This window comes from Poromitra crassiceps (assembly GCF_964638095.1).
Source record: "Poromitra crassiceps genome assembly, chromosome: 2".
Taxonomy (NCBI): Eukaryota; Metazoa; Chordata; class Actinopteri; order Beryciformes; family Melamphaidae; genus Poromitra; species Poromitra crassiceps.
This window is the reverse complement of record NC_139624.1, coordinates 74873957-74898361: the sequence shown is the minus strand read 5'-3', so window position 1 is coordinate 74898361 and position 24405 is coordinate 74873957. Positions and strand designations below refer to the sequence as shown.

Genomic DNA, 24405 nt, shown 5'->3' with positions numbered 1-24405 from the left:
AGTTTTCATCTGTCACACACACAAGATAGTTTTCATCTGTGTCACACAAGATAGTTTTCATCTGTGTCACACACACAAGATAGTTTATCTGTGTCACACACACAAGATAGTTTTCATCTGTGTCACACACACAAGATAGTTTTCATCTGTGTCACACGCACAATATAGTTTTCATCTGTGTCACACACACACAAGATAGTTTTCATCTGTCACACACACAAGATAGTTTTCATCTGTGTCACACACACACAAGATAGTTTTCATCTGTGTCACACGCACAATATAGTTTTCATCTGTGTCACACACACAATATAGTTTTCATCTGTGTCACACACAAAAGATAGTTTTCATCTGTGTCACACACACACAATATAGTTTTCATCTGTGTCACACACACAAGATAGTTTTCATCTGTGTCACACACACACAAGATAGTTTTCATCTGTGTCACACACACAAGATAGTTTTCATCTGTGTCACACACACAAGATAGTTTTCATCTGTGTCACACACACAAGATAGTTTTCATCTGTGTCACACACAAGAGCTAAACCTGGAACAGTCTGATTCCCTGCGGTTCGTCCATGTTCAGGCAAACATTTTCAGTAAAAACATCACGCTAGAGCCGGTGTTAAGCAGCCATGTTGTCAAAGAGAAATATGGATCTTCCGAATAGTGTAGTCACTGAGGCCTCTTCTGGAGGCCTCACTGACAGCGTGAATAATTAACTTCATGTTTTATTCAGAGTTTAGCCTTTGGTGGACTGCGACTATCACACACAAGACGCCAGTAAGGAGATTGTAGCAATAATAAATAGCATCATCATAATAAAAAGTAGCTCACACAGTGGTAAAAAGCATTAAAGTGCTTGATAAATTGATAAACTACCCGTAGTTGCCATCAGCAAAACCTTAGTTGAACTAGAAAACAGTGATTGCTCTCAACCAGCCATTCATGTGGATCATTTTATTTACATATTTATTACTTAGCTCAGTATTTATGCGACAGAAGGTAATATCAATTAAGTGTTTCAGCATTTCTTATTATGCAGCACGGGGGGGAGGTGGAAATTAAAACAGAGCATTTAAAGTGGCAGCTGAGACTTATAAAGTATGCCATGAATCCTTCAACAGGCTAATTTACAACTCCGCAGGCCTGCTTTCACTGGAGGAAGAAAATCTAATGTACGGAGGAGAAAACCCACAGGGAGGAGAGAGCTACCTACTGAAGCACTCAACCATCATCCACCATCTGCTGTTCTCCCAAGAACACGTTGACATGCTCCTATTCCTAATCAGATAGAAACTGCAGAATACATTATCTATTTCATACAGTATAGAAATAGAAAGAAAAGAAAAAAGGGGGGCATGGTGGTGCAGTGGTAAGCGCTGTCGCCTCACAGCTAGAAGGTCCTGGGTTTGATTCCCAACTGGGACGCTGCGAGCGCAGAAGGAGTGCGTGCCTGTCCGCATGTCCTCGAGTGGGTCGTCAAAAGGGCCTTTCTGTGTGGAGTTTGCATGTTCTCCCCGTGCCCCCTGGGGGTTTCCTTCATATAGGAACCCCACACCAAAACATGCAATATCCTGGTTGCTGATGTGGTGCCTCCTCTGGTCGGTAGGGGCGCCTGTTCGGAGGGATGGGAACTCGTTGGAATAGCGTGATCCTCCCACGTGCTATGTCCTACCGGCGAAGCTTCCCCCTGTCAGGTGAAAAGAAGCGGCTGGCTAACTGCCCATGTCTCAGAGGAAGCATGGAGCCAGTTTCGGCTCTCCACAGATCGGGAGAGGGTGGCGCAGCAACCAGGATAAATAAATTAAAATTAGCACTAATGGGGGATAAAAAGGGATAAAAAAATCTGGAAAAAAATAAAGAAAAAGAAACAAAAGAAAAGAAAAAAAGGACTGAGTATGAAATGCTAGAAATGGAAAAGGTAGCCCTTTTGGCTCGGTGCTCTGCTATGACTAAAACACAAATCCATAAAACAGCATGACCTGGGGCCAATTGCATAAAGTTTGTGTGATGCTAGAATCTAAGCACTTCCCAAGTTATACAGGCCTAAACTGTCCTATCTGTCCTAACTGTCAGATTGAGAAGCTTAAATCCTCTATTTCATACAAGATGGTAAATCTTTGGTTTGTGGAAAGTGCCTGAAGAAGAGAGGGTCTTTAGACGGAACAGAAACAAGGCATTATCTACAACAATCAGCAAGTAGTAAATGTAGGTAAATGTAAGTCTGACTCCATACTCGATAGCAAGTTTGACTTAATGTACGACTGGCAGACAAAAATGCACACTACATGCCTGAGTGCTTTCACACTGAGCGTTTATTATCGGTCGGGCGCCATCTTGTGTGAAATAGGCCTATTCACTTGAAATTGTAACACTACTGATCCCTCATCAGGTTGAGTGAGGCTAAATGGTTATGATGCCAGATGGAACAGGCATGTACCAAAGTCGATGGGATTTCAAGCAAGACGGCCCAACTTCAACTCACTTCCTGTCATTTTGTCACGTGGGTTTTGCCCATGGTTTTCCAGGAGACTTTTGGCAGGTCTGAGTCCATGGTTGACCATGTCCATTTAGGAGACTTGCTGCTACCATCTGTTAGAATTGGCGGAGCCTGCGGTGACCTATCTATAATATAGATAGTATCTATAATATAATATCTATGCATATACTATGTTCTATGTTCTTCAACTGGGAAAGATTGATTTCTGAACATGCAGGGAAGTGGGATAAATGTTGGGAGAGCTAAAGAAAGCCAAGGGGCTCTCAGGAGGCATCGCCTGAAGCAATGAGAGAGGCAAAGTGACCGCCTACTTCCTGCTTCAGCACCGTACCAGAGATTTTCATCCGCAATTTATTTTCCCATACACATTTTGTAAAATGCTTATAAAAATAGTTTTACTGGTTCAAACCAAACGGTACAGATATATTTAGAAACACGAGAGATCGCATAACATTTAACTGGGACCAAAACGTTAAAAATATGCGGGTTTAAAGAAAATATTTTTTCGATGTTTTTTAAAGTTTTGGTCCGAGTGAAATGTTCTATGGTCTCTCGTGATTATAGCGTTAGCTGAACCGTTTGGTTCAACGAAGTAAAACTATTTTATAAGCATTTTACGAACTGTCTATGGGAAAATGGTACAGTGCTGAAGCAGGAAGTGACGTTCCACTTTGCCTCTCTATAAACAAGAGCTGACAGCAAGAACGCAAATTAAAAGAGAAAATGAAAAAATCGACTTCAATTGGGTAATCGACTAACACAGACGCATGCATGTTTTTAGCGGCTAAAGCAAACTTGAACGGCTGTTTAAATCTAATATCTATTTTGTGAGCCCTTGTGCTTTTAAAAGCTCTCGTAGTAAATTAATTCAACAAGGACTACAAATAAGAGCCTGATTTCGATTATATGAGGCACTGCTGCCAAATGAGAATCTGCCTGTTTTCACATGAACAGCACAATCCATTCATCTTCTCACAGTAAACAGCGCTAATGATGACGTGAAAGCGTTCTTTTTGATGGTTCAAGACAGCTTGCCAAGAGAACGTTTTACAGCCCAGTCCTTTGGGAGTATGGTATCTCAGCCCTGAGACTGATTTGGGAAAAATGAGCTGAATCCCAAACAGTGCAGACCGCAGCTCTAGTGTGCTTCTCAGAGTGCAGCTGAGACGCTTTAGTGCTCTGAGTACAACTGCCTAATCACTCGTGGCATCCACTCAAGAACATGAAACCGCTAAAGATCACCATTCAAATCTCCAGCGAGAGACTATATTTCCGCACCAGAACAGCAGAGGAATCTTCCTGGGCTCTCAGTCAAAAATCGGGGGAACATAATTATGTTGATAAAATTATAGGGTACTATCGCATTTGAAAACCCCCACCAGAAAGACATATTTTGCATTTTGTTGTGAGACGTTCAGCCTCTCCTAATGACATTTACCCCCATAGTCTTGCTGAAACATCAGAAAGCAGACGCACTGATCTGACCGCACATCGGACGGCCAAACCCCCGCGGGGGCATGTCACAGCCCAACTCAATCCCCCCCGGAGGAGGAGGAGGAGGAGGAGGAGGAGGAGGAGGAGGAGGAGGAGGAGGAGGAATGGGGTCAGAACTTGTCACATCTTAAGTAAGAAGCTGTCTATCAGGGGTTGTGTGACGGAGCACAGTGACAAGCAGAGCCCCGAAGCTCTGCCCTACTGACCCCTAAGACCCACGAGAAGAGAACTCCAGAGGTAGGCAGCTGAGGTAACACACAAAACTCCATACTGGGCTTTGGTAAACCATGCTATTATGTTATAAAAGTCCACACTGGGCTTTTGTAAACCACTAGGGATCTCGCTACGAGCGCTCGATTCCTAGGCTCGCCCGGCCCTGCAGCTCGCATTCGCAGCCACTGCACGGCCTTGCCAACATTATTGTTGGCAGTTGTTGGAGAATGTTTGATTGGTGTGCCATTGGCTTAAAACGTGTAAATAAAATCAAAAAATCAAACAACCAGCTGGTGGGGGGGGGGGGGGGGGGGGGGGCTTCCCATCTCACCTTAGCCTCTCCTCCTCCGTCTTCCTCAGCTTCATGTCCCGCTGGACCACCTTCAGGACGTGCTCCGCCTCATCGTCCGTCAGGCCCGTCAGGTCCAGCTTGCGGCCCATGGCTCCTCCAGGCCTCGCCACGGTGCTCTGCTGCTGGGCACAGAGAGGAGGAGGAGGGGGAGGAGAGGTGCGGGTGCTGCTGCTCTGGCGGCCGAGGCTGAGACAACCCTGAAGAGAGGAGGAGAGAGAAGTGAGGAAGACTCAGAATCGAGCCAAGGCTTGGACTTCCCTGGCAGTGACTTGACACTCGTCTTGTCAATGTGTCTCATTTACACCTGGTATTTATTAATTTGATTTTTCTGGACCTCTATCGGCCAAAGAATTGCAATCGAAAGGACATCAACAGGTCTCTGGCACATCTTACGGCAGCCTGTAATCGACAGAAATATAAATGTCACAGTTTCACAATGGAATGAGTAAGTTAGCTATTAGGACAGAGATCCAACAGAAAGATCTAGTAACTATCTAAAGGGAGCGAGTGGGCAATGTTAGTTTCAATTTAATTTTGGCTGGCCACAGCTATGCCGTTTTACGTGCGATCGGGCTGAAACTTTCAGGGATTGTAAAGAGCACCTGTGCGGGTGACCTGATGGAGCCGGATTTTTTAATTAGGTGATTGCTCTAATTACCTAATGATGTGATGTCATCTGTGATGTCATCAGTGATGATGTCATCAGTGATGTCATCCTTCCTGGCTGAGGTATAAGTACAGTGATGATGTCATCAGTGATGTCTTCAGCAGTGATGTTGTCGGTGATTATGTCATCAGTGATGTCATAGAGCAGGTAAGGCCAGTTGGGTTTGAAGATATAAGTGGCTGGGGGTGTGTTTCCAAAACAGACTGGAAAGTGGGTTTTGAAAAGAAAGGAGAAGTAAGTGTTGAGTCAATGGCAATGATCAACAACCCAGTCAACTCCTAATATGGCTACCTTTGTGCTATGGGACAGTACAAATCTTAATTTATGCACCACTTTCCTCTCTAATAGGCAGATACTTTCTCACTGGGGCTGGGCAATATATTATATTGATATTATATCCATATCATGATATGAGACTTGATATTGATTTTGGTTTTTGATATTGAAATATTGTGATATGGCATAAGTGTACTGTAAAGTGATGTCATTTTCTGACCTTACCAGACTGTTCTAGCCGTTCTATTATTTGCCTTTACTCACATAGTCATTATATCCACATTATCGATGATTATTTATCAAAAATCGTACATATTTTGAGACAGCATCAATATTGTCACAATATCGATATCGAGGTATTTGATATTTTGCCCATATCACCCAGCTCTACATACTGTATGGTTTTGACTTGCAAATGAACCTTTAGCCCACTTAAGCTGTGTTCACACCGAGATATTTATCTTTCGCTCTGTCGCTTGATTCAACCCTTTGGAATCGCTCTGTCGCTGTGATTAAATCGCTCGTCAACAGGCACACGAATTGACGGACATCTGGGGGCTATAACGTTACGCAATGTCATGATGTTTGTCCACTACGAGCCACCGTACTTGTTTACAAGCTAAGCCTATCAGCGTGCTCCTAACGTGAGTTCTATACCGGTAGTACAGACTTCACTTCATGTTAGCTGTCAGCCTGTCAATCAGCTGTCAATGCGGTTTGTTGCCACACAATAAACCAGCGGTTTGTTCCAAGCCAGTGTGATCCTTGACTCGCTCTCACACGGCAGCCAATCAGCGTTGAACAGCGAGCGACTGATGCCAGCGTAATTTCGCTCGAGTTGGGATATTTCATCTTGGGCGACGAGCGTATTTTCTCCCCATCGCTCTGTCTCTGTCGCTCTGACGCCCAGCGATTTTTCTCCCGGGCGAATATACGCTCAATCGCTCATTTGCATTGACTTTGTATGTAAACTCGATGCCAGCGAAAAACTTTAATAGGTCGGTGTGAACGCAGCTTTAGTAGAAAATACCAAGATATATAGTTCATCGCCATGCTGCCTAAAAATACAGAGACATGATTTTTGGTCCATATCACCCATCCCTATTTCTCACTAATTCAAACATACCGTATGGGTTGCAATTAAATGGCTGACTGGCTGAGATGTGATGGCAGATATTATCACCATCAGACCTGATCATATGCATTTCCACCTTGCATTAACATGGTTTTCCTTATCTAGATTAGATATCCAGATACAGATCACAGTTTAACACCAGGTGTATGTGGGCCGGGGTCATACTCAGATGCTGCCAGGCTGGTGGAGGCCTGACATAGGCTTGTGAATGAACGAACTTCAGCACAAGCCACTCCACATACCCACCCCTTGAATCCCAACTCTCTATCACCTTCCTATGCCTAGCTACAGCCATTTTCCCACTAAATTAGACTGACTAACTGACTGACTCAGTGACTGATTGACTGACTGACCATCCGACTGACTGACTTTTCCAGTTTATGACCCCAGTGGGGCCGCTGGCTCAGCGTGATGGGAAAAACAAGTCTGGTGTGTGCTGTGGGTGGGAGGCTCCAGGAACGACAATCGGGGATCAGGAGGCATGGGCAAAAGTCAAGCAGACGAGGACATGCAGATAGATGGGATGATGGAGAGGGGAGCTCAGGAGAGGAGAGTGCTGAGAAAGACAGTGCATGTAGAGAGACCAGAGGAATGGCAGCCAGGAGGCAGAGAGATGGGGAGAGGGGCAGAAGAGACAGATGAGAAGAAGGAGAGAGGGAGAAGGTCCATTAACTGCGGTGTCTAAACAAGATGGGAGTGCATCAGGCGGTGGCGAGAGCAATGATGACTCACGAGGCCAGACAATTACAGTATGTCCATTCTATTATGGGGCAAATCGCTGCTTCGACAGAGTGCCTCTCTTCTCTTTCAGCGGATCCCTCATTCCTCCAGTTCCAGGATTTGTCTCACAATAGGCTCATGTTCGGCTTTGTAGAATTTTAAGTGTCAAATAAATCACAGAATGGCATGGAGAAGCCGTGGATTAGACAAACGAACAGACAAAGCACCTATTTCACGTATGAGTAAAGTGATTTCTTGACAGATTTGTAAAATAATATGTTTCACAGCTCAACGCAAGTTACAGAGAGATTCAGCTCCATTTAGTCCAAAAGGCACCTTTTAGCAGGAGCATCTAAACCCTAATATAAACTGGTTCATTTGTTTTAAATGGAAGAATAGTCATCATATTGCAGATCTTGTGGAAAACCAGATGAATATTATTATAAGAAGTTAACTGCAGGGTTAGGGTACCTACTAGAGCCCGACCGATATTATTGGCCCGCCGATATTATCGGCCGATATTGGCGATTACCGATATATCGGTATCGGTCATATTTGGCGCCGATTTTTTTTTTTTTTTTTTTTTTTTTTTTTTAACACGTTCACTGCCATTGACGAGTTGATACGTCAAAAAAAATCCAACGGTTGACTGCCAATGACGAGTTGATACGTCAAAAAAAAAACGGTGACGGTGACGGTGGGACGTTGATCTAACCCTTTTACATCTCTTATATAAATATTGGAGCCGCCGAACGTGTCCACCGACCCACTAAGTGGCGACAGTGCTGAGCACTAGAGACTCCAGACTAGAAAAAGCCGAGCCAAAATTGCAGGGGAACGTGCGATGAAACCATTCTCATACTGTAAAATGGATTGGCGAATACGCTTTCGCTTTCGCGCTGATTGCTGGTGGTGGGGGATTGCAAATTTGCATAATAGATTATGGGTGCAACACACTTTGAAACACGCAGCATAAATAAGACCAGAATCGCAAAAGAAACGAGCGAGCCCATCCTCGCCCAGCGGCCGCCAGCAGACAGGAGCAGCAGCAGGAGCAGCAGCAGAAACGAGCTTGTGACACGCCCGCTGCAGCCAAGAAGAACACACACGGAGGGAGGAGTTTGAAGTAGAGGGGGGTTTCCTGCTGTTATGGAGGAAATTACTGTTCAAAACTATTGTTTAGATGTCTGACGTCTTACTGATGCCAAAAATGAATGGTTAAAGTGACTGTTCTATCGAATTTCACAAAAAGCTATTTATCTCAGCTTAAATTTTCAGACGCTGAAACCATGCTGTATTCAAGTGCTAATGCCTACATAACTACTAACTCTACAAACTAACTCTTTTAGACAGAGAAAGCACACATTCTATTAGTTCTTTTGAGATATTTTGTATTCACAAAATCGTAGCAGAAAAGAATCCTCGGGTCTTGAAAGATGAGCCAGAATCCTCAAAAAAAACCTCTGGCAGAAGCTACCTACAGTAAAAAAAAAAACGGCTGGCAGTGAATGTGTTAATATATATAAGTTATGGACAGCATGGACAGCATGTTGTGTATATTTGATATTTTTTCTTAACTACCGTAAATTCCGGACTATAAGCCGCGGCTTTTTTCCCGTTTTTTGGCCCCTGCGGCTTATATAACGGTGCGTCTTATCTATGGATTTTTTCAGAAAAAAAAAAAAAAAAAAAAAAAAACTCTCTTTTTTAGCACTCTTTCTAACTATAAATCCACTTCTGTTTTAATTTCCTCTCTTGCCCTCTTTTCACCACACCGCGGACACTGTGTGCACTGTAAAAATAAACAACGGTGGTGTTGTGTTATGTTGTTTTGTTGAAATGTTACGGTAATACGGTAAATGGGAGCTTCCTCAAACAGCCATCTCTTTCCCGACAATCCCCTCTGTGCGTGACCACTTACATATGGTAATTACGGTAAGCAAACGGCCACAAGCCCATCAACTCCCTCCCCCGACTACCAGGAGAAAATCACAAACTTCGGCGAATTCACACAAAGGAAGATCAAGGAATATTCCATCGAACCGGAGCAGATCATAAATATGGATGAAGTGCCTTTGACGTTCGACCTGCCACTCACTCGGACTGAAGCGCCCTGGAGGATTCTTTCACCAAAAAAAAGCTTTGCTCGTTCTCGACAGCATGAGAACGAGCAGTAGATGATCATGAGGTGGTTTTTCAGACGTGTCGATATAGCAGTTTATCGCAAAAGTGTAATGGAAACACATTTTTCGCATTTGCACGTCATGTGACCCATATTATCCCTTGGAAAAGGAGCGGAAAATAAGTTTGGTAAGTAAGGTTCGATAGCCGTGTCAAAACCTCCGCAGCAAGTGGAAAACTTTGAAGCAACGCTACCTAGCAGAAAGACGAGTGTTGTGCAAAAGCGTAGCCGGGCAAATTAGATAATGTTTAATGGCAGAAATCGGTCCATGGTGACAGCAGGCTGCCTGTGTGCGCGCATTTGGCACAGCGGCGAGATGAGAGGATGAAAAGCACACACTGGTGCGGTGGTGCTGTCTGAAGTGAATACAGTGACTGTGAGTAGGCTAATACATTGCACACGTTTCAGGTGCAATTATAGAACCAAATCAGCCTTTTCCCCCCTCCATCTCTAAATCGGACCAGTTGTAGGCTATTAGGCTACCTTTTTTCCTCTGCCTGTCGCGCTGACTGCATTCACGCAGCCAGCAACATTTTGCGACTCATTTTCTTTTGAATTGATAATCAGGCTCGTTTATATGCATTGTAACTTCATGTTGGGATTTCCATTGACCATTGGTTGGATTTGAGCATGCAGGGGACGGGATATGGGGCAGATCCCCGTGCGTAATCACTGTGGCAGCTGCTGCAACGGGGAATCACTCAAACGCAACTTCAATGGAAACGCCTACAAGTCGCAATTGTACATTGTCGAAGTTGTAGAAATATCGCAATTCTTTTGCGAAAAACTGTAATGGAAACACAGCTATAGATGAAGAGGAGTTCGTTGGTTTTGAGTGACAATGAAGGAGAGAGGAGAGTGGTTGACGAAGCCACCCTGAACCTGTTCGTTTCCGACACTGAAGATGAGGACTTTGGTGGTTTCAGTACGCAGGAAGAAGAGGAAGACGAGCATTAGTGACTTGACTTCTCTGGTTACAGGTTTGCTGCACATATAGCCTATTGTTGTGTGATTTTGTCTGGGGATTAGTGACCTGACTTTTGTTTTGTTTTGTTGAAATGTTAATAAATGGGAGCTTCCCCAAACAGCCATCGCTTTCCCGACATTCCTCTCTGTGCACGAACCCTTTCATATGGTAATTAAACATCAAAACACCCGCGGCTTATAGACCGGTGCGGCTTATAGAAGAAAAAAATAGTCAATTTTGGTCCCGCGGCTTATACACCGGTGCGTCTTATAGTCCGGAATTTACGGTATTTGTTCTATTGTGTTTTTGTATTTCTAGTTATTTATAATTATTAAATTCCCAGTTAAGTTTACTGTTTCATTGCATTGAGTTTATTAATAAGCTGTAAAATATCCTGCCTACATCACATATTTCAATTCATGTCAACTCAAACATATCTTTGTCAAGTGTTTGATATTTGAGGGTTGCTGATGTGGTGCCTCCTCTGGTCGTTAAGGGCGCCTGTTCGGAGGGAGGGGAACTCGTTGGAATAGCGTGATCCTCCCACGTGCTATGTCCTACCGGTGAAGCTTCCCCTGTCAGGTGAAAAGAAGCGGCTGGCTAACTGCCCATGTGGAAGCATGGAGCCAGTTTTCGGCTCTCCCCAGATCGGCAGAGGGTGGAGCAGCAACCAGGATAAATAAATAAAAAATTAGCACTAATGGGGGATTAGCACTAATGGGGGATAAACATTTGATTAAAAAATAAATAAATAAAAATATCGGCCGATATATCGGTTATCGGTATTTTTTTATTCCCTAAAATCGGTATCGGTATCGGTTTCAAAAATCCCATATCGGTCGGGCTCTAGTACCTACTCTAGTCTAGCGCAATATTACTCTCATACTTGTGCAACATATTTATTCTAGTACAATAATATATTTAATAATAATAATATAGGGGGCACGGTGGCTCAGTGGTAGAGCTGTCGCCTCACAGTCAGAAGGTCCTGAGTTCGATTCTCGCCTGGGACACTGTGGGCACTGTGGTTGTGTTCCCCCCCATATCTTCAGTGCCCACTGCCCAGGTGGGGTATCTCGTCGTAAGGGCCTTTCTCTCTGTGTGGAGTTTGCATGTTCTCCCCGTGCTCCCCCAGGGGGTTCCTCCGTATATAACCCCCCCACCAAAAACATGCAGAAGATCAGATCGTCATCGTCATCCGACCAGTGACGACAACACCCGAGGGTTGGTCCCCGGGCGCTGTATGAGAAAGCGACCACTGCTCCTGGCCTGCCCCCCGGAGGAAAGGACATGCCTGGATGGGTTAAATGCAGAGGACACTTTTCACCGGCCACCGTCAGCATGAGTGTGTTGTGGCCACATGCATGTGTTGTGGTGTTCGTGTGACAATAAAAGACAGGGCTTGTCCCGTTACGAGAGAGTTTTATATTTATTCTAGTACAAAAAAGCACACTTATTCTGGTGCAAACTTCCATTGTATATTAACCTTATAGAGCCCCGCCCACTTGACCCAGTGTATCAAGACGTCCTGTTCAAAACGCCGGATGTTTTACCTGCTCAAACTAGTCTGACTCACCTGGTCAAACCTAGTTTGACTCACATTATGAGTCAGACTAGATTTATGAGTCACAGGAAGTGTAAATACAATCGGAACTTCTGATTGTATTTGCACGTCCTGTCAGTCTCTCAAGCCAGACGGTCTCTTCTACATAAGGTGAATATTGTATATATTTATTTGAATTATTTTAGAAACCGTGTTGTGGCTGTGGTATTGTTGTTCTGTCATTTTGTTCCCCCGTGTCCTTTAACTCATTGAGTGCCAATGACGACTAAAGTCGTCAATTGCGTTTTTTGACGGTGGGACGTGGATCAAAGCCTGATGCATCTCCTGTAAAAATATGGGGGATGTTGAAGGTGTATAAGCTATTTTACGGACCCATTAGGTGGCGACAGTGCTCTCCAGATTAGAGAAAGGTGAGGAAAAAAACAGATAAGAAGCCGTGGGCACACGGAAACCGATGCATGCTGTAACGTTAGCTGTGCCTGTGAACAGCAGCCAATCTGCTCCCACAATTGAGCCTTTCTGTCTGTTGCGATAGCCCCTCCACATGATTAGTTGGCAGAAAAGGAGCACCCGACACCAGCGTCTTTCTGAAAAGATAAATTATTCTCAGCTGGAAGCGCTGGGAGCCGGCGACAAAAACGGCCGAGCGCTGTGAAAATAGGCTGGGTGCAGCCAGCGCACTTTGAAACGTGCAGCGGAAAATTCTGAGCAGAGAGCCACCAGAGACACTCCGGAGGAGGGGTTTGCAGTTGAGGGGGGTGGGGCACGCAGGGCACCATACAACACCGACCCAGACAGCAGGCTCGATGGACAGATTGGCAAACACAAGCTAGAATATCTGATGCCCACCAGCAGTAAATCAAGACCAGCAAGAAGGTGTAGGGTCTGCGCACGCAGGGGCCAGCGCTGCTTAATTGCACTTATCAGGAGTACAGTAGCACTCCTGATTTCCTTGTGAAATTACAATAAAGGATTTCTAATTCTAATCTCCTGTAATTCTTTCTGACATATATCTCTGTCAGGTGTTGTTATGAGTCATTACGTTTCAGATGGCCTAACCCACTTGGGCGAACACACACACACACACACACACACACACACACACACACACACACACACAGAGCGAGAGAGCGAGAGAGAGAGAAGGAGCTTTTGTCACATTCTCAGCTATTGCAGGGAAAAGCTGTGAAAATCTCTGGCAGGCCCAGTAATCTGCTATCACAACGTAAAAAACGCATGCTGTCGCAACGCCATTCACAAAGCCTCTTCATTCAGCCACGCTGATAAGAGACCTTGGCCTTCCCCTCCAGATAGGCAATCCAGTCTGACAGAATCTGATTGGACAGCACACACGCAATGTTAAAATAAACACTTTATTTTAACCAACGTGCACGCACACACACATTCCACACACGCACACACATACACACACCATGGCTGTGAGGCACTTCTACAGTAGCATCCCATCTCCTCTTTTAATATCATAAAAATCGACCTGGCAATGACACGTTTGGCTGAAGAGTACAGTGGTGCGGACCACCCACAGTAGGAAAGTAGCTTTTCATCAAACATTTGTTGTCCCCAACTTCAGTGCAGAATTTGACTGGTATTGTCCCAAAGAGGCTTTAATGTGCTCCTCTGATGTGGTCCGAGCTTTACCACTTGACCCTACATAGCACACTGATGATGTGGTCCTAGCTTTACCACTTGACCCTACATAGCACACTGATGATGTAGTCCTAGCTTTACCACTTGACCTGTGATAGCAAATTATTGATTGAGTGCTTATTGATTGATTGATTATGAACTATGGCCCTTCTAAGATGTATTTTGTGAACTATGTTCTTCATCATTGCAGAATATTGCTGTACAGGGAGAACGTGTATCAAAATCCTGTGGGAAACACTGGGATTGTTATGTCTTGTGAACATCAGATTAACTATTGACGTCATGGAAATATACTGAGTTGGAGAGAGGTTGAATGAAGTGGAAAAGTACTGCCCTCCAGGGTGGGGGGCGGGTATCATAGTTTCAGTATATGATGTGTTGTAAACGATGATTCGGGGCTCTTTCATGACAACGTGGTCGGGAAGAGACCTCTGTGCACAGATGTTATTGTAGAATAAAACCTCCTAAAAACACTTGAAACGGATATCTCATTATTGATGGATCAGCAGGGCATTTCAGCTAATTTTACCATCACAGACCCTACATAGCACTGATGATGTGGTCCTAGCTTTACCACTTGACCCTACATAGCACTGATGATGTGGTCCTAGCTTTACCACTTGACCCTACATAGCACACTGGTGTGGTCCTAGCTTTACTACTTGACCGCCTACATAGAACACTGGTGTGGTCCTAGCTTTACCACTTGACCCTACATAGCACACTGGTGTGGTCCTAGCTTTACCACTTGACCCTACATAGCACACTGATGTGGTCCTAGCTTTACCACTTGACCCTACACAGCACACTGACGTGGTCCTAGCTTTACCACTTGACCCTACATAGCACATTGATGTGGTCCTAGCTTTACCACTTGACCCTACACAGCACACTGATGTGGTCCTAGCTTTACCACTTGACCCTACATAGCACACTGATGTGGTCCTAGCTTTACCACTTGACCCTACATAGCACACTGGTGTGGTCCTAGCTTTACCACTTGACCCTACATAGCACACTGGTGTCATCCTAGCTTTACCACTTGACCCTACATAGCACACTGGTGTGGTCCTAGCTTTACCACTTGACCCTACATAGCACACTGGTGTGGTCCTAGCTTTACCACTTGACCCTACATAGCACACTGGTGTGGTCCTAGCTTTACCACTTGACCCTACATAGCACATTGATGTGGTCCTAGCTTTACCACTTGACCCTACATAGCACACTGGTGTGGTCCTAGCTTTACCACTTGACCCTATTTAGCACACTGATGTGGTCCTAGCTTTACCACTTGACCCTACATAGCACACTGGTGTGGTAGTCCTAGCTTTACCACTTGACCCTACATAGCACATTGATGTGGTAGTCCTAGCTTTACCACTTGACCCTACATAGCACATTGATGTAGTCCTAGCTTTACCACTTGACCCTACATAGCACATTGATGTGGTCCTAGCTTTACCACTTGACCCTACATAGCACAGACAAGGGATTTGTCTACCAGCCATTCACACATCATCATGTTCAGAATTGCAGAAGAAGAGTGTTTTTTTTTAAATCTTTTTTCCCACAGGTTTTTCCTCCCATTCTCTCCCCAATTGTACTTGGGCAATTGCCAGGCCCGGTCGTTGCTCCAACCCCTCTGTTGATCTGGGAAGAGAGCACATGCCTCCTCCGATACATGTGCAGTCGCCAGCTGCTTCTTTTCACCTGACAGCGAGGGGTTCCACCGGCAGGACATCCGACATAGCACGTAGGAGGATCACGCTATCCCCCCCAGTTCCCCTCCCCTCCGAACGGGCGCCCTGACCGACCAGAGACATTGGTGCAGTGACCAGGACTCACACCCCACCAGCTTCCCACCCACAGACACGGCCAATTGTGTCTGTAGGAATGTCTGACCAAGCCGGAAGTACCGCTACCGGGAATTGAACCCGGGTCTGCGCAGTGATAGGTGAGTGATTTTACCTCTATACTATGTAGACTCCCCTGAAGAAGAGTGCTATAATGACTATTTATACTTATAGTTGCAGCATACCATGGACATCTCTGTCATCTGTGATTTTATAAAAGGTCAATGACTTCATGTATAAATATCCTCGTACGATATTGGACTAACGTTATACATTGTCTTTTGTCCACTATCCTACCTTCCATCCTCAGGTTGTTGCTGGTAAGAATTGCTTGAAAAACATGTTATTATGTTGGATGTGTGCCTTTCTTGTTGTCTTAACTCACAACATCAGCTCTCACACACCTCCCATATTTCAGCCAGTGACTTATGGCTCATTTCCACCACATTTTACTGCCCTGCACAGCTCGTCACCAGTCGGCTCTACTCGTTTCGGCCCGATGGATGTTCTGCTTCGACCGCCGATCATCTGCCCCCGCCCACAGCTGGTCGTCATAGCGACTGCATATCTGTCCTCCGCCTATAGCCGAAGTAGGCTATAACATAACGTTACAATTAAATCCATCCACAGAACTTTTAAACTGTTTATGAAATACTGGTGCCTCTAAATGACCTACAGTGTACATGGGCAAATGTGACAATGGGCCAGGAGAATGGATATCACTTTGTTGTTAGTCAAACTCACATGCATGCGCTGCGCGGGGACGGGAGAGGCGCAACAGAGTAGCCTCTACCCCGGCGGCCTCTCACCAGGCAAGACCGCGGCTTCACCAAAGACCCGCCTGCGGCCTAGCGGAGCGCTGCACTCAACTACAAGGGCTTCCTGAGCAGCAGCACTTTTTCTCTCTCAAAACAATTGAAACCACCGCCACGATTTTATTTCACCAGAGGCGAAGGCAGCAACACAAAAGACTGATGGAAATAACACAACAGAAGAGAAGGTAAGCCCACTAAACTGGTGTGCAGCATTGCATTGACAGTCAGTAGATAGAGTAAACACGATTCTGCCTGACAAATCAGTCGTCAACAATGTTTTCACGTCACCGCATGGTACCGGGTTCACAGCCTAGAACCCCAACGAAGCAGGGACGAAAAGTAGCACGACTCAACCCCAACTTAACCCGGGCTGGGACGGTTTTTACCGGTGGAATGAGACCATTTATCGAGTCTAGCGGAGCGGGACCGCGCTACTACCTGCGGTGGAAATGGGCCATAAAAGCAACCAGATAGTAATGATGACGTAATGTTCTTGACAAGAGAAGAAGCTTCCTAGTCAGCTCAGCTCATTTCAGTCCAGACAGAAACAAACACTAACAGCTAGCAAATCACGCTGACCTTCTCAGTTTCATCAAGAGTCCAACCAGGGTTATTCCCAGCCAGGTTAATTTGGGGTATGAAAGGGTTAACGCGGGTTGCCCGACCCGGTTTGGACCAGGATCGGACAAGGATTCATTTCAGTATGAACGGCACCACCTCGCCCGGGCTGCTAATTGTTATGCTACTCGTTGTGCATCTCTCCCGGGCTGTGACCCGGGTCCTGTCTGTGACCCGGGTCCTGTCTGTGACCCGTGACCCGGGTCCTCTCTGTGACCCGGGTCCTGTCTGTGACCCGGGTCCTGTCTGAATTGTCATAACCAGGGATGATTAACCTGTGTTGACTGATTTGGTGTGAATTGACAAAAGAAGGGTTGAACCTGGGCCGAGTGACCCTGGTCGTTGAAAGTGATTATTAGTCTGACATTATTAGCGTCTTTGAGCACTAGGAGAAGCGCTATATAAATCGGATGTATTATTATTATTATTATTATAATTTGCCTTTGTTTCAGTCCCTGCTACTGCCCTAATGTATATGAGTTAAACGCACCATTACTGTGGCCACAAGGGGGAAGGTAATTAATTCAGGCCTTCTTTTTATAGCGAGCGGTGTCAAGGACAGGGATGGGGCATCATTTACGCCTGTGAGTGAGTCTGCCTCTGAAGCGACATGCTCGGTGACAGAGATTTACACAGAACACATTTTCACATACACACATACATACAATGTCCCAAATCTGTGCTCCCTCTATGGACCAATGTCACCCCATGCACTCGACACGGTGTCAACAACACATCCACACGACTGTAGCTATTAGCTAACATAATGGCGACGACGTACCCAAGCTTTCACTGCTACACAAAGGCAAAAAGCCATCCCCAACTGACACTGATTGGAGATTGCCTCAGCGGTTCAGTGCTTCACAGACTGCTGAGTCTTCTCACTAAAGACGCTTTTATTGCCAGCCAGGCAATAACTTCTCAGCAGATCTGATGATTCACCATCCGCTCCTCTTAAATTGTGACGTTCAGATGACTTTAAATCGTACACCTGTTCCAAGTTCAGTGGCAGAGAGAGGCTGTTGGTGGAAGTGAACTCTTGGTGAGCTGATGCAGCTACTCTCCACCTTCACTCCTTTTTGTGTTTGTACCAGTAGCCATCAAACAGCTTCTTCAGGCTGTAGCAGCTGCTGCATTGCCCGATACAAAGTGTCTGTTTGTCACCGATCCCTATGCTCTGGACTGATCTATAACACATTAGCTTACGAATGATCTGATGCCTACATATTTAAGTCGATTTTCTTCATGTCAGCATTTATCTCGGACACAATTTCTGGACGCAGAATATCTAACTCCATTGATAGACACTGAAAACAGACAACAATGCACTTTGCACACTGACAGCTACCAATGCACATATCCAAATGCATGGTATAGGTACAAGTAGCCAACTAACTTGCTATTCAAACTATGCCTATAATAACTAACAGTATTTAATTTTCACGTGTTTGAAAAGGGGATTGATGCTCTACGACTATATGACCACAATAAATTTTGCATTAGCCCCACCCCCCCCCCCCCCCCACCCCCCCAAATCTGAGGGGGCAGTTGGGCATGATGCTTCTGAGTTCCGCCACATTAGTTCAGAAATTGTATATATTGATAAGGTGGAAAGCCTTTTGCAATGCATGTCTACAACCCAAGACACTTCATATTTTTTCTTGTTTCAGTAAGTTTTACTGCTATTATTTCTACTATTTAACTATGCTGAAAGAATACTTTCTCATACTTTTCATTCATACATGCAACTTAACACGTTAATTGCCAAGAACGAGTTGAGTCGTCAAACACAATCCAGCTGTTCACTGCCAACGACGAGTTGAGTCGTCAAAAAAATGATTTTTTTTTTTTTGACCGTGGGATGTGCATCTAACCCTTTTACATCTCTTATATAATTATTGGAGCCACCGAACGTTTACAACCCATTCCACCGACCCACTAAGTGGCAACAGTGCTCTCCTGACTAGAGGAAGGCAAGCATTTTTTTAACTTGTCACGCCATTCTCACCCCAGCCATTCTCATGAAAATGGATGGGGGAAAACGCTTTCGTTTTCGCGCTGATTGCTGGCGATGCGGGATTGCAAATTTACATAATAGATTACAGGTGGAACACACTTTGAAACACGCAGCATAAATATGACCAGAATCGCAAAAGCTTCTCTCAACCAAAACTCCAAGAAGCGAGCGAGTCCATCCCGACTTCCTCAAACAGCGGCCGTGCAGACAGGCACAGGACAGCAGCAAAGCACTGAGACTGGTGACAAGCTTGTGACGGCCGCTGCAGCCAAGAAGAACGCCCACGGAGGGAGGAGTTGAAGCAACTCTCCCTCTCGCTCTCTCCCTCTCTCTCTCTCTCTCTCTCGCTCTCTCTCTCTCCCTCCCTCCCTCTCTCTCTCTCTCTCTCTCTCTCCCTCTCCCCCTCTCACTAGGATTAAACCTAGTGCGTCTCCCTCCCGAGAGGGAGGGAGAGAGAGAGAGAGGGAGGGAGAGCGAGAGGGAGGGAGAGAGAGAGAGAGAGAGAGAGAGAGAGAGAGAGGGAGGGAGAGCGAGAGGGAGGGAGAGAGAGAGAGAGAGAGAGCGAGAGGGGGAGGGAGAGAGAGAGAGAGAGAGCCAAAAATGAATGGTTAAAGTGACTGTTCTATCGAATTTCACAAAAAGCCGTTTATCTCTGAATATTTTTTCTGACGCTAAAACCATGCTGTTACCACATGTTAACACATGTGTTAACACATTCACTGCCAGACGTTTTTTTTTTACTGTAGTTAGCTTCTGCCAGAGGGGTTTTTTGAGGATTCTGGCTCATCTTTCAAGACCCGAGGATTCTTTTCTGCTAAGATTTTGTGAACACACAATATCTCAAAAGAACTAATAGAATGTGTGCTTTCTCTGTCTAAAAGAGTTAGTTTGTAGAGTTAGTAGTTATGTAAGCATTAGCAGTTGAATACAGCATGGTTTCAGCGTCAGAAAAAATATTCAGAGATAAACGGCTTTTTGTGAAATTCGATAGAACAGTCACTTTAACCATTCATTTTTGGCTCTCTCTCTCTCTCTCTCCCTCCCCCTCTCGCTCTCTCTCTCTCTCTCTCTCCCTCCCTCTCGCTCTCCCTCCCTCTCTCTCTCTCTCTCTCTCTCCCTCCCTCTCGCTCTCCCTCCCTCTCTCTCTCTCTCCCTCCCTCTCGGGAGGGAGACGCACTAGGTTTAATCCTAGTGAGAGGGGGAGAGGGAGAGAGAGAGAGAGAGAGAGAGAGAGAGGGAGGGAGGGAGAGAGAGAGAGCGAGAGAGAGAGAGAGAGAGAGAGAGGGAGAGAGCGAGAGGGAGAGTTGCTTCCAACTCCTCCCTCCGTGGGCGTTCTTCTTGGCTGCAGCGGCCGTCACAAGCTTGTCACCAGTCTCACTGCTTTGCTGCTGTCCTGTGCCTGTCTGCGCGGCCGCTGTTTGAGGAAGTCTGGATGGACTCGCTCGCTTCTTGGAGTTTTGGTTGAGAGAAGCTTTTGCGATTCTGGTCATATTTATGCTGCGTGTTTCAAAGTGTGTTCCACCTGTAATCTATTATGCAAATTTGCAATCCCGCATCGCCAGCAATCAGCGCGAAAACGAAAGCGTTTTCCCCCATCCATTTTCATGAGAATGGCTGGGGTGAGAATGGCGTGACAAGTTAAAAAAATGCTTGCCTTCCTCTAGTCAGGAGAGCACTGTTGCCACTTAGTGGGTCGGTGGAATGGGTTGTAAACGTTCGGTGGCTCCAATAATTATATAAGAGATGTAAAAGGGTTAGATGCACATCCCACGGTCAAAAAAAAAAAATTCATTTTTTTGACGTATTAATACGTCAGTGGCAGTCAACCGTTGGATTATTTTTGACGTATTAATACGTCAATGGCAGTGAACGTGTTAACATGCTTCTGTTGAAATTGTCAGTTTTACATGTTTATACCCCCTATTTGCTATATTCTATTTTATATTCTATTTAGCTCAATTCCCGTACGGCGATTATTCCTCATCAGAGTTTCATGTTATCTTACTAGCACCGGTCCTAGTCCATCCTGTGTTTGGCAATTTAAGTGATTTTAAGATTTTAATTTGCGCAATTAATCTACAGGCAACTAATTGAATCTAGCCAAAACCTTATTTTGCAGGCTTTAGTCAATTTACCAGCCCAAAGCATATGACCCTATTCACCTTATTCACCACGCCCACTTTTTCTCTCTTCCGCGTTCGACGCAAACGTATTTGTTCTTCCGGTTCAGCGCTAGTTGCCTACTGTGGCTAAAATTAGCCGCTAGTTAGTTATGTTATATGGCAGTAAAATGCCACTGAATGACCAAATTGATCTAACTTTTAACCATTTCGAGTAACACTGTTTCCATATGGATCACCAGCATTAGTTTGTTGTTTATAACGTGGCTATATTCATAACGTTTTATATCTCGGATGCGTTATTTCGAATCCCACATAGGTTACGCTGGCGCAAAACGTGTGGGTTTCAGGACGAAACAGTCTCGAGCCACTAACGTCATCTTTAGAGCACAATATTCCTGGAATGCAAGTTTAACTAAACAGTTACATGTCCTCTGCATTCTACATAAAATTAAGATATTACGGGTTGTTTTATTTTGTATGTTACATACTTATTGGCCAAAATATGTCAGTTTATGGGGGAGTAATTCTGCCAGTTTAGGAGGGGAGTGTGGGCGGCCATCTTGCCTGCGGGGTTTTTGGCAAGTCTAAAACGGAAATACTATTACGAAATGACGTAATGCGGAAGCGTCCATGTGTGGGCAAAGAATAAGGTGAATAGTATAGGGTTATATGCTTTGGGCTGGTGAATTGACATGTATAGTTAGTATAGGGCCTATACTAACTATACATGTCAATTAATTTATTAGACAGTGGTAGGAATATTGGTACAAGTGTATTTTTCACCCATAACGCCCACTGCAACTGTAAGATATAAATGGATATTACTGTCACATTGTGACTGGCAACACAACACAATGAGGTGTTGTGGTGAGAGAGAGAGAGGGAGGATGCCTGGAGACTGAAAATAGGTCATGTCACGCTGATGCTTCCCTGAGGAGAATGTCACAGGGACCTGTTTTCTCCCCAAAGGACAAAGCATGCGCATCAATCAACCACCTTTTTATGACAGGCAGCAAGCTCGGGCTTTGACAGAGGAAGCTGCCTGATATGGCCACTTGACAGCAGGGAGTCATTCCCCATTCATCCCCCATGTTAAAATCCTCGTCTTTACAACAGGATTAAGCATGTTTACAGCCTGGTTCAAAACACGGTTTTGGTCTATATAGCTAATTTCACCTTTCATAACAACTGTATGGGCCGGGGGGGGGGGTGAATTCTTATCTAACTCACCCATTTATAGTAGAATACACGATAGATGGGTCCCAAATAGTGCGTAGTTTCCAATACCTAGCCCTTATTCACATGCCGGAGCCGATGCTCAAAATTGTAAACTGCAGTACACCCTCACAACCACTGAGCACTGAACCGATACATCCGGCGCTGTGGAGCAGTTGAAACCCAAAATAGCCAAAGAAGGCTGTGTTTTAGCTCTAAACTTCGGGACTAGCATGTGAATAAGGGCTCGGTATTGGAAACTACGCACTGTTTGGGAGTGCCATGGCACCCAAAACTTGGATAACAACATTGTCTCGTGGGTGGGTACAGTTTTATTGTGATTGATAACGTGTATATCGCGTGCAGCCATTTAGCCGGGGCTTGCAGTGGATATAGGGGGTCCGGACCCGAGACTCAGAAGGAAGAATAACTGATGACGAGTCTCGCGTTGAGGCTAGGAAACCCCTGGTCTCGCACCGTCTCGCACAAAGAACCCCAAGATGGCGACCGCCACACTAGGCTTCAAAACAGAGTTCATAAACCAATGGGTGACATCACGGTGACTCTGTCGGTATATTTAGACGGTCTATCTACGCATTAGACACACGCGCGCGCGCACGCACGCGCGCGCACACACGCACGCACGCACGCACGCACGCACGCACGCACGCACGCACGCACGCACGCACACACACACACACACACACACACACACACACACACACACACACACACACACACACACACACACACACACACACGGCATAGTATTTGCCTCTGGGCTGTCTGTCACATAAGAGTCGGTGGAGGCTGGGAGAGCCGAGGACAAGACCCTGTTGGGGAGCTCAAAGGGCAGAAGCAGCCGAGCGCTGAATGAGATGCTTGTTTTAGACAGTCTCCATTGGATCAGCGTTTGGTCACAGCCGGAGGGAAGGAGATCGAGAACGACTTTGCTGAAAAAACTATTTGGATCTGAAGGTGAATCCTATGAATACAATGAATGAATTGATAGAGGCACACCTATACAGCTATTCACGGCACATGGTAGTAGAGCGTGTGTGAGATGCACTGACCGGCGGTAAGTCATGTGCTTTGAGGCTGGACAGCCGATTGGACGCAGAGACACTAAATGTCGCAATAGCTCTGTCACCTATAGAATCATTGCACCGAAAGTGCTTAGAAAAAAAGTGTGGAAATAGCTCAAGACAAATCCCTTAAAAATAGAGTTCTCTTTTCAACTCTCTTGCAACCCAGGATATGACCACTATGTCAAGAGGAGCCATCAGAGAAAATAACTTATGGAGAGGTGGCAACAATTATGGATTATGGGCATGCAGTGTAGTTCAGGGTACAAATACGCATGCTCAAGTCTATGCCATCATGTAAACTCATAGCTTAAGCCCCCGTTCACAGGACACCGAAGCAACGCTCAACCTAAGCTCTACCTACGCTGAACCCACAAGTTTCATTTAGGCGTCCTTGTTAACAGGCAAAGCCGTTCACACCACCCGCGCGTGTGCCACACTGAAGCCTCGCCGAAGCCACGTTCACGCCTTGCTCAAGCGATCGTTCAGGATTCACGCCTATTTTCCAAGCGTGACGCATGAAGTCAGGCATGAAGTCAAATGGGAGTTGTGGGCGGGTTCAAGGCGTGAGAGTAGGTGCTGAGAGGAAAAGAGAAGGCGTCTTGTGTGAACGGTTAGGCGTACGTTCAGCTTGTGCCTGCTTCAAGCTTCAGTTCTGCTTACGTTCGGCGTCCTGTGTGAACAAGGGCTAACACATTCATGCTTTGCTTTCGCCCATCCCCTTGATGCCTCTCTATCACTAACTTGTTTTAGTTGAAGATCTGACAATACAGAAACACAACAGATGTTTTGGCCGCACCTAGTCATGAATTTATAAGAACCAAATGACCAAGGAACTCTCTCCAGTCTGAGTTTCCATCCTTAAAACTAAGGGACAGCTCACCCTAAAATCCAAAATACATATTTTCCCTCTCACCTGTACTGCTATT

At 45.4% G+C, this 24405-nt stretch overlaps 1 protein-coding gene across 1 annotated transcript in view; it reads right to left on the bottom strand.

Annotated features, from left to right (window-relative positions):
* Positions 1 to 4657, bottom strand: part of myripb (myosin VIIA and Rab interacting protein b) — a gene marked incomplete at both ends in the record, with an annotated part of 348564 nt that extends 343907 nt beyond the window's left edge. Inside the window, one exon of the mRNA XM_083663019.1 lies at positions 4548 to 4657. Coding sequence (XP_083519145.1) covers positions 4548 to 4657 — 110 coding nt within the window. The remainder of the gene's footprint in view (positions 1 to 4547) is intronic.
* Positions 4658 to 24405: the final 19748 nt, after the last annotated feature.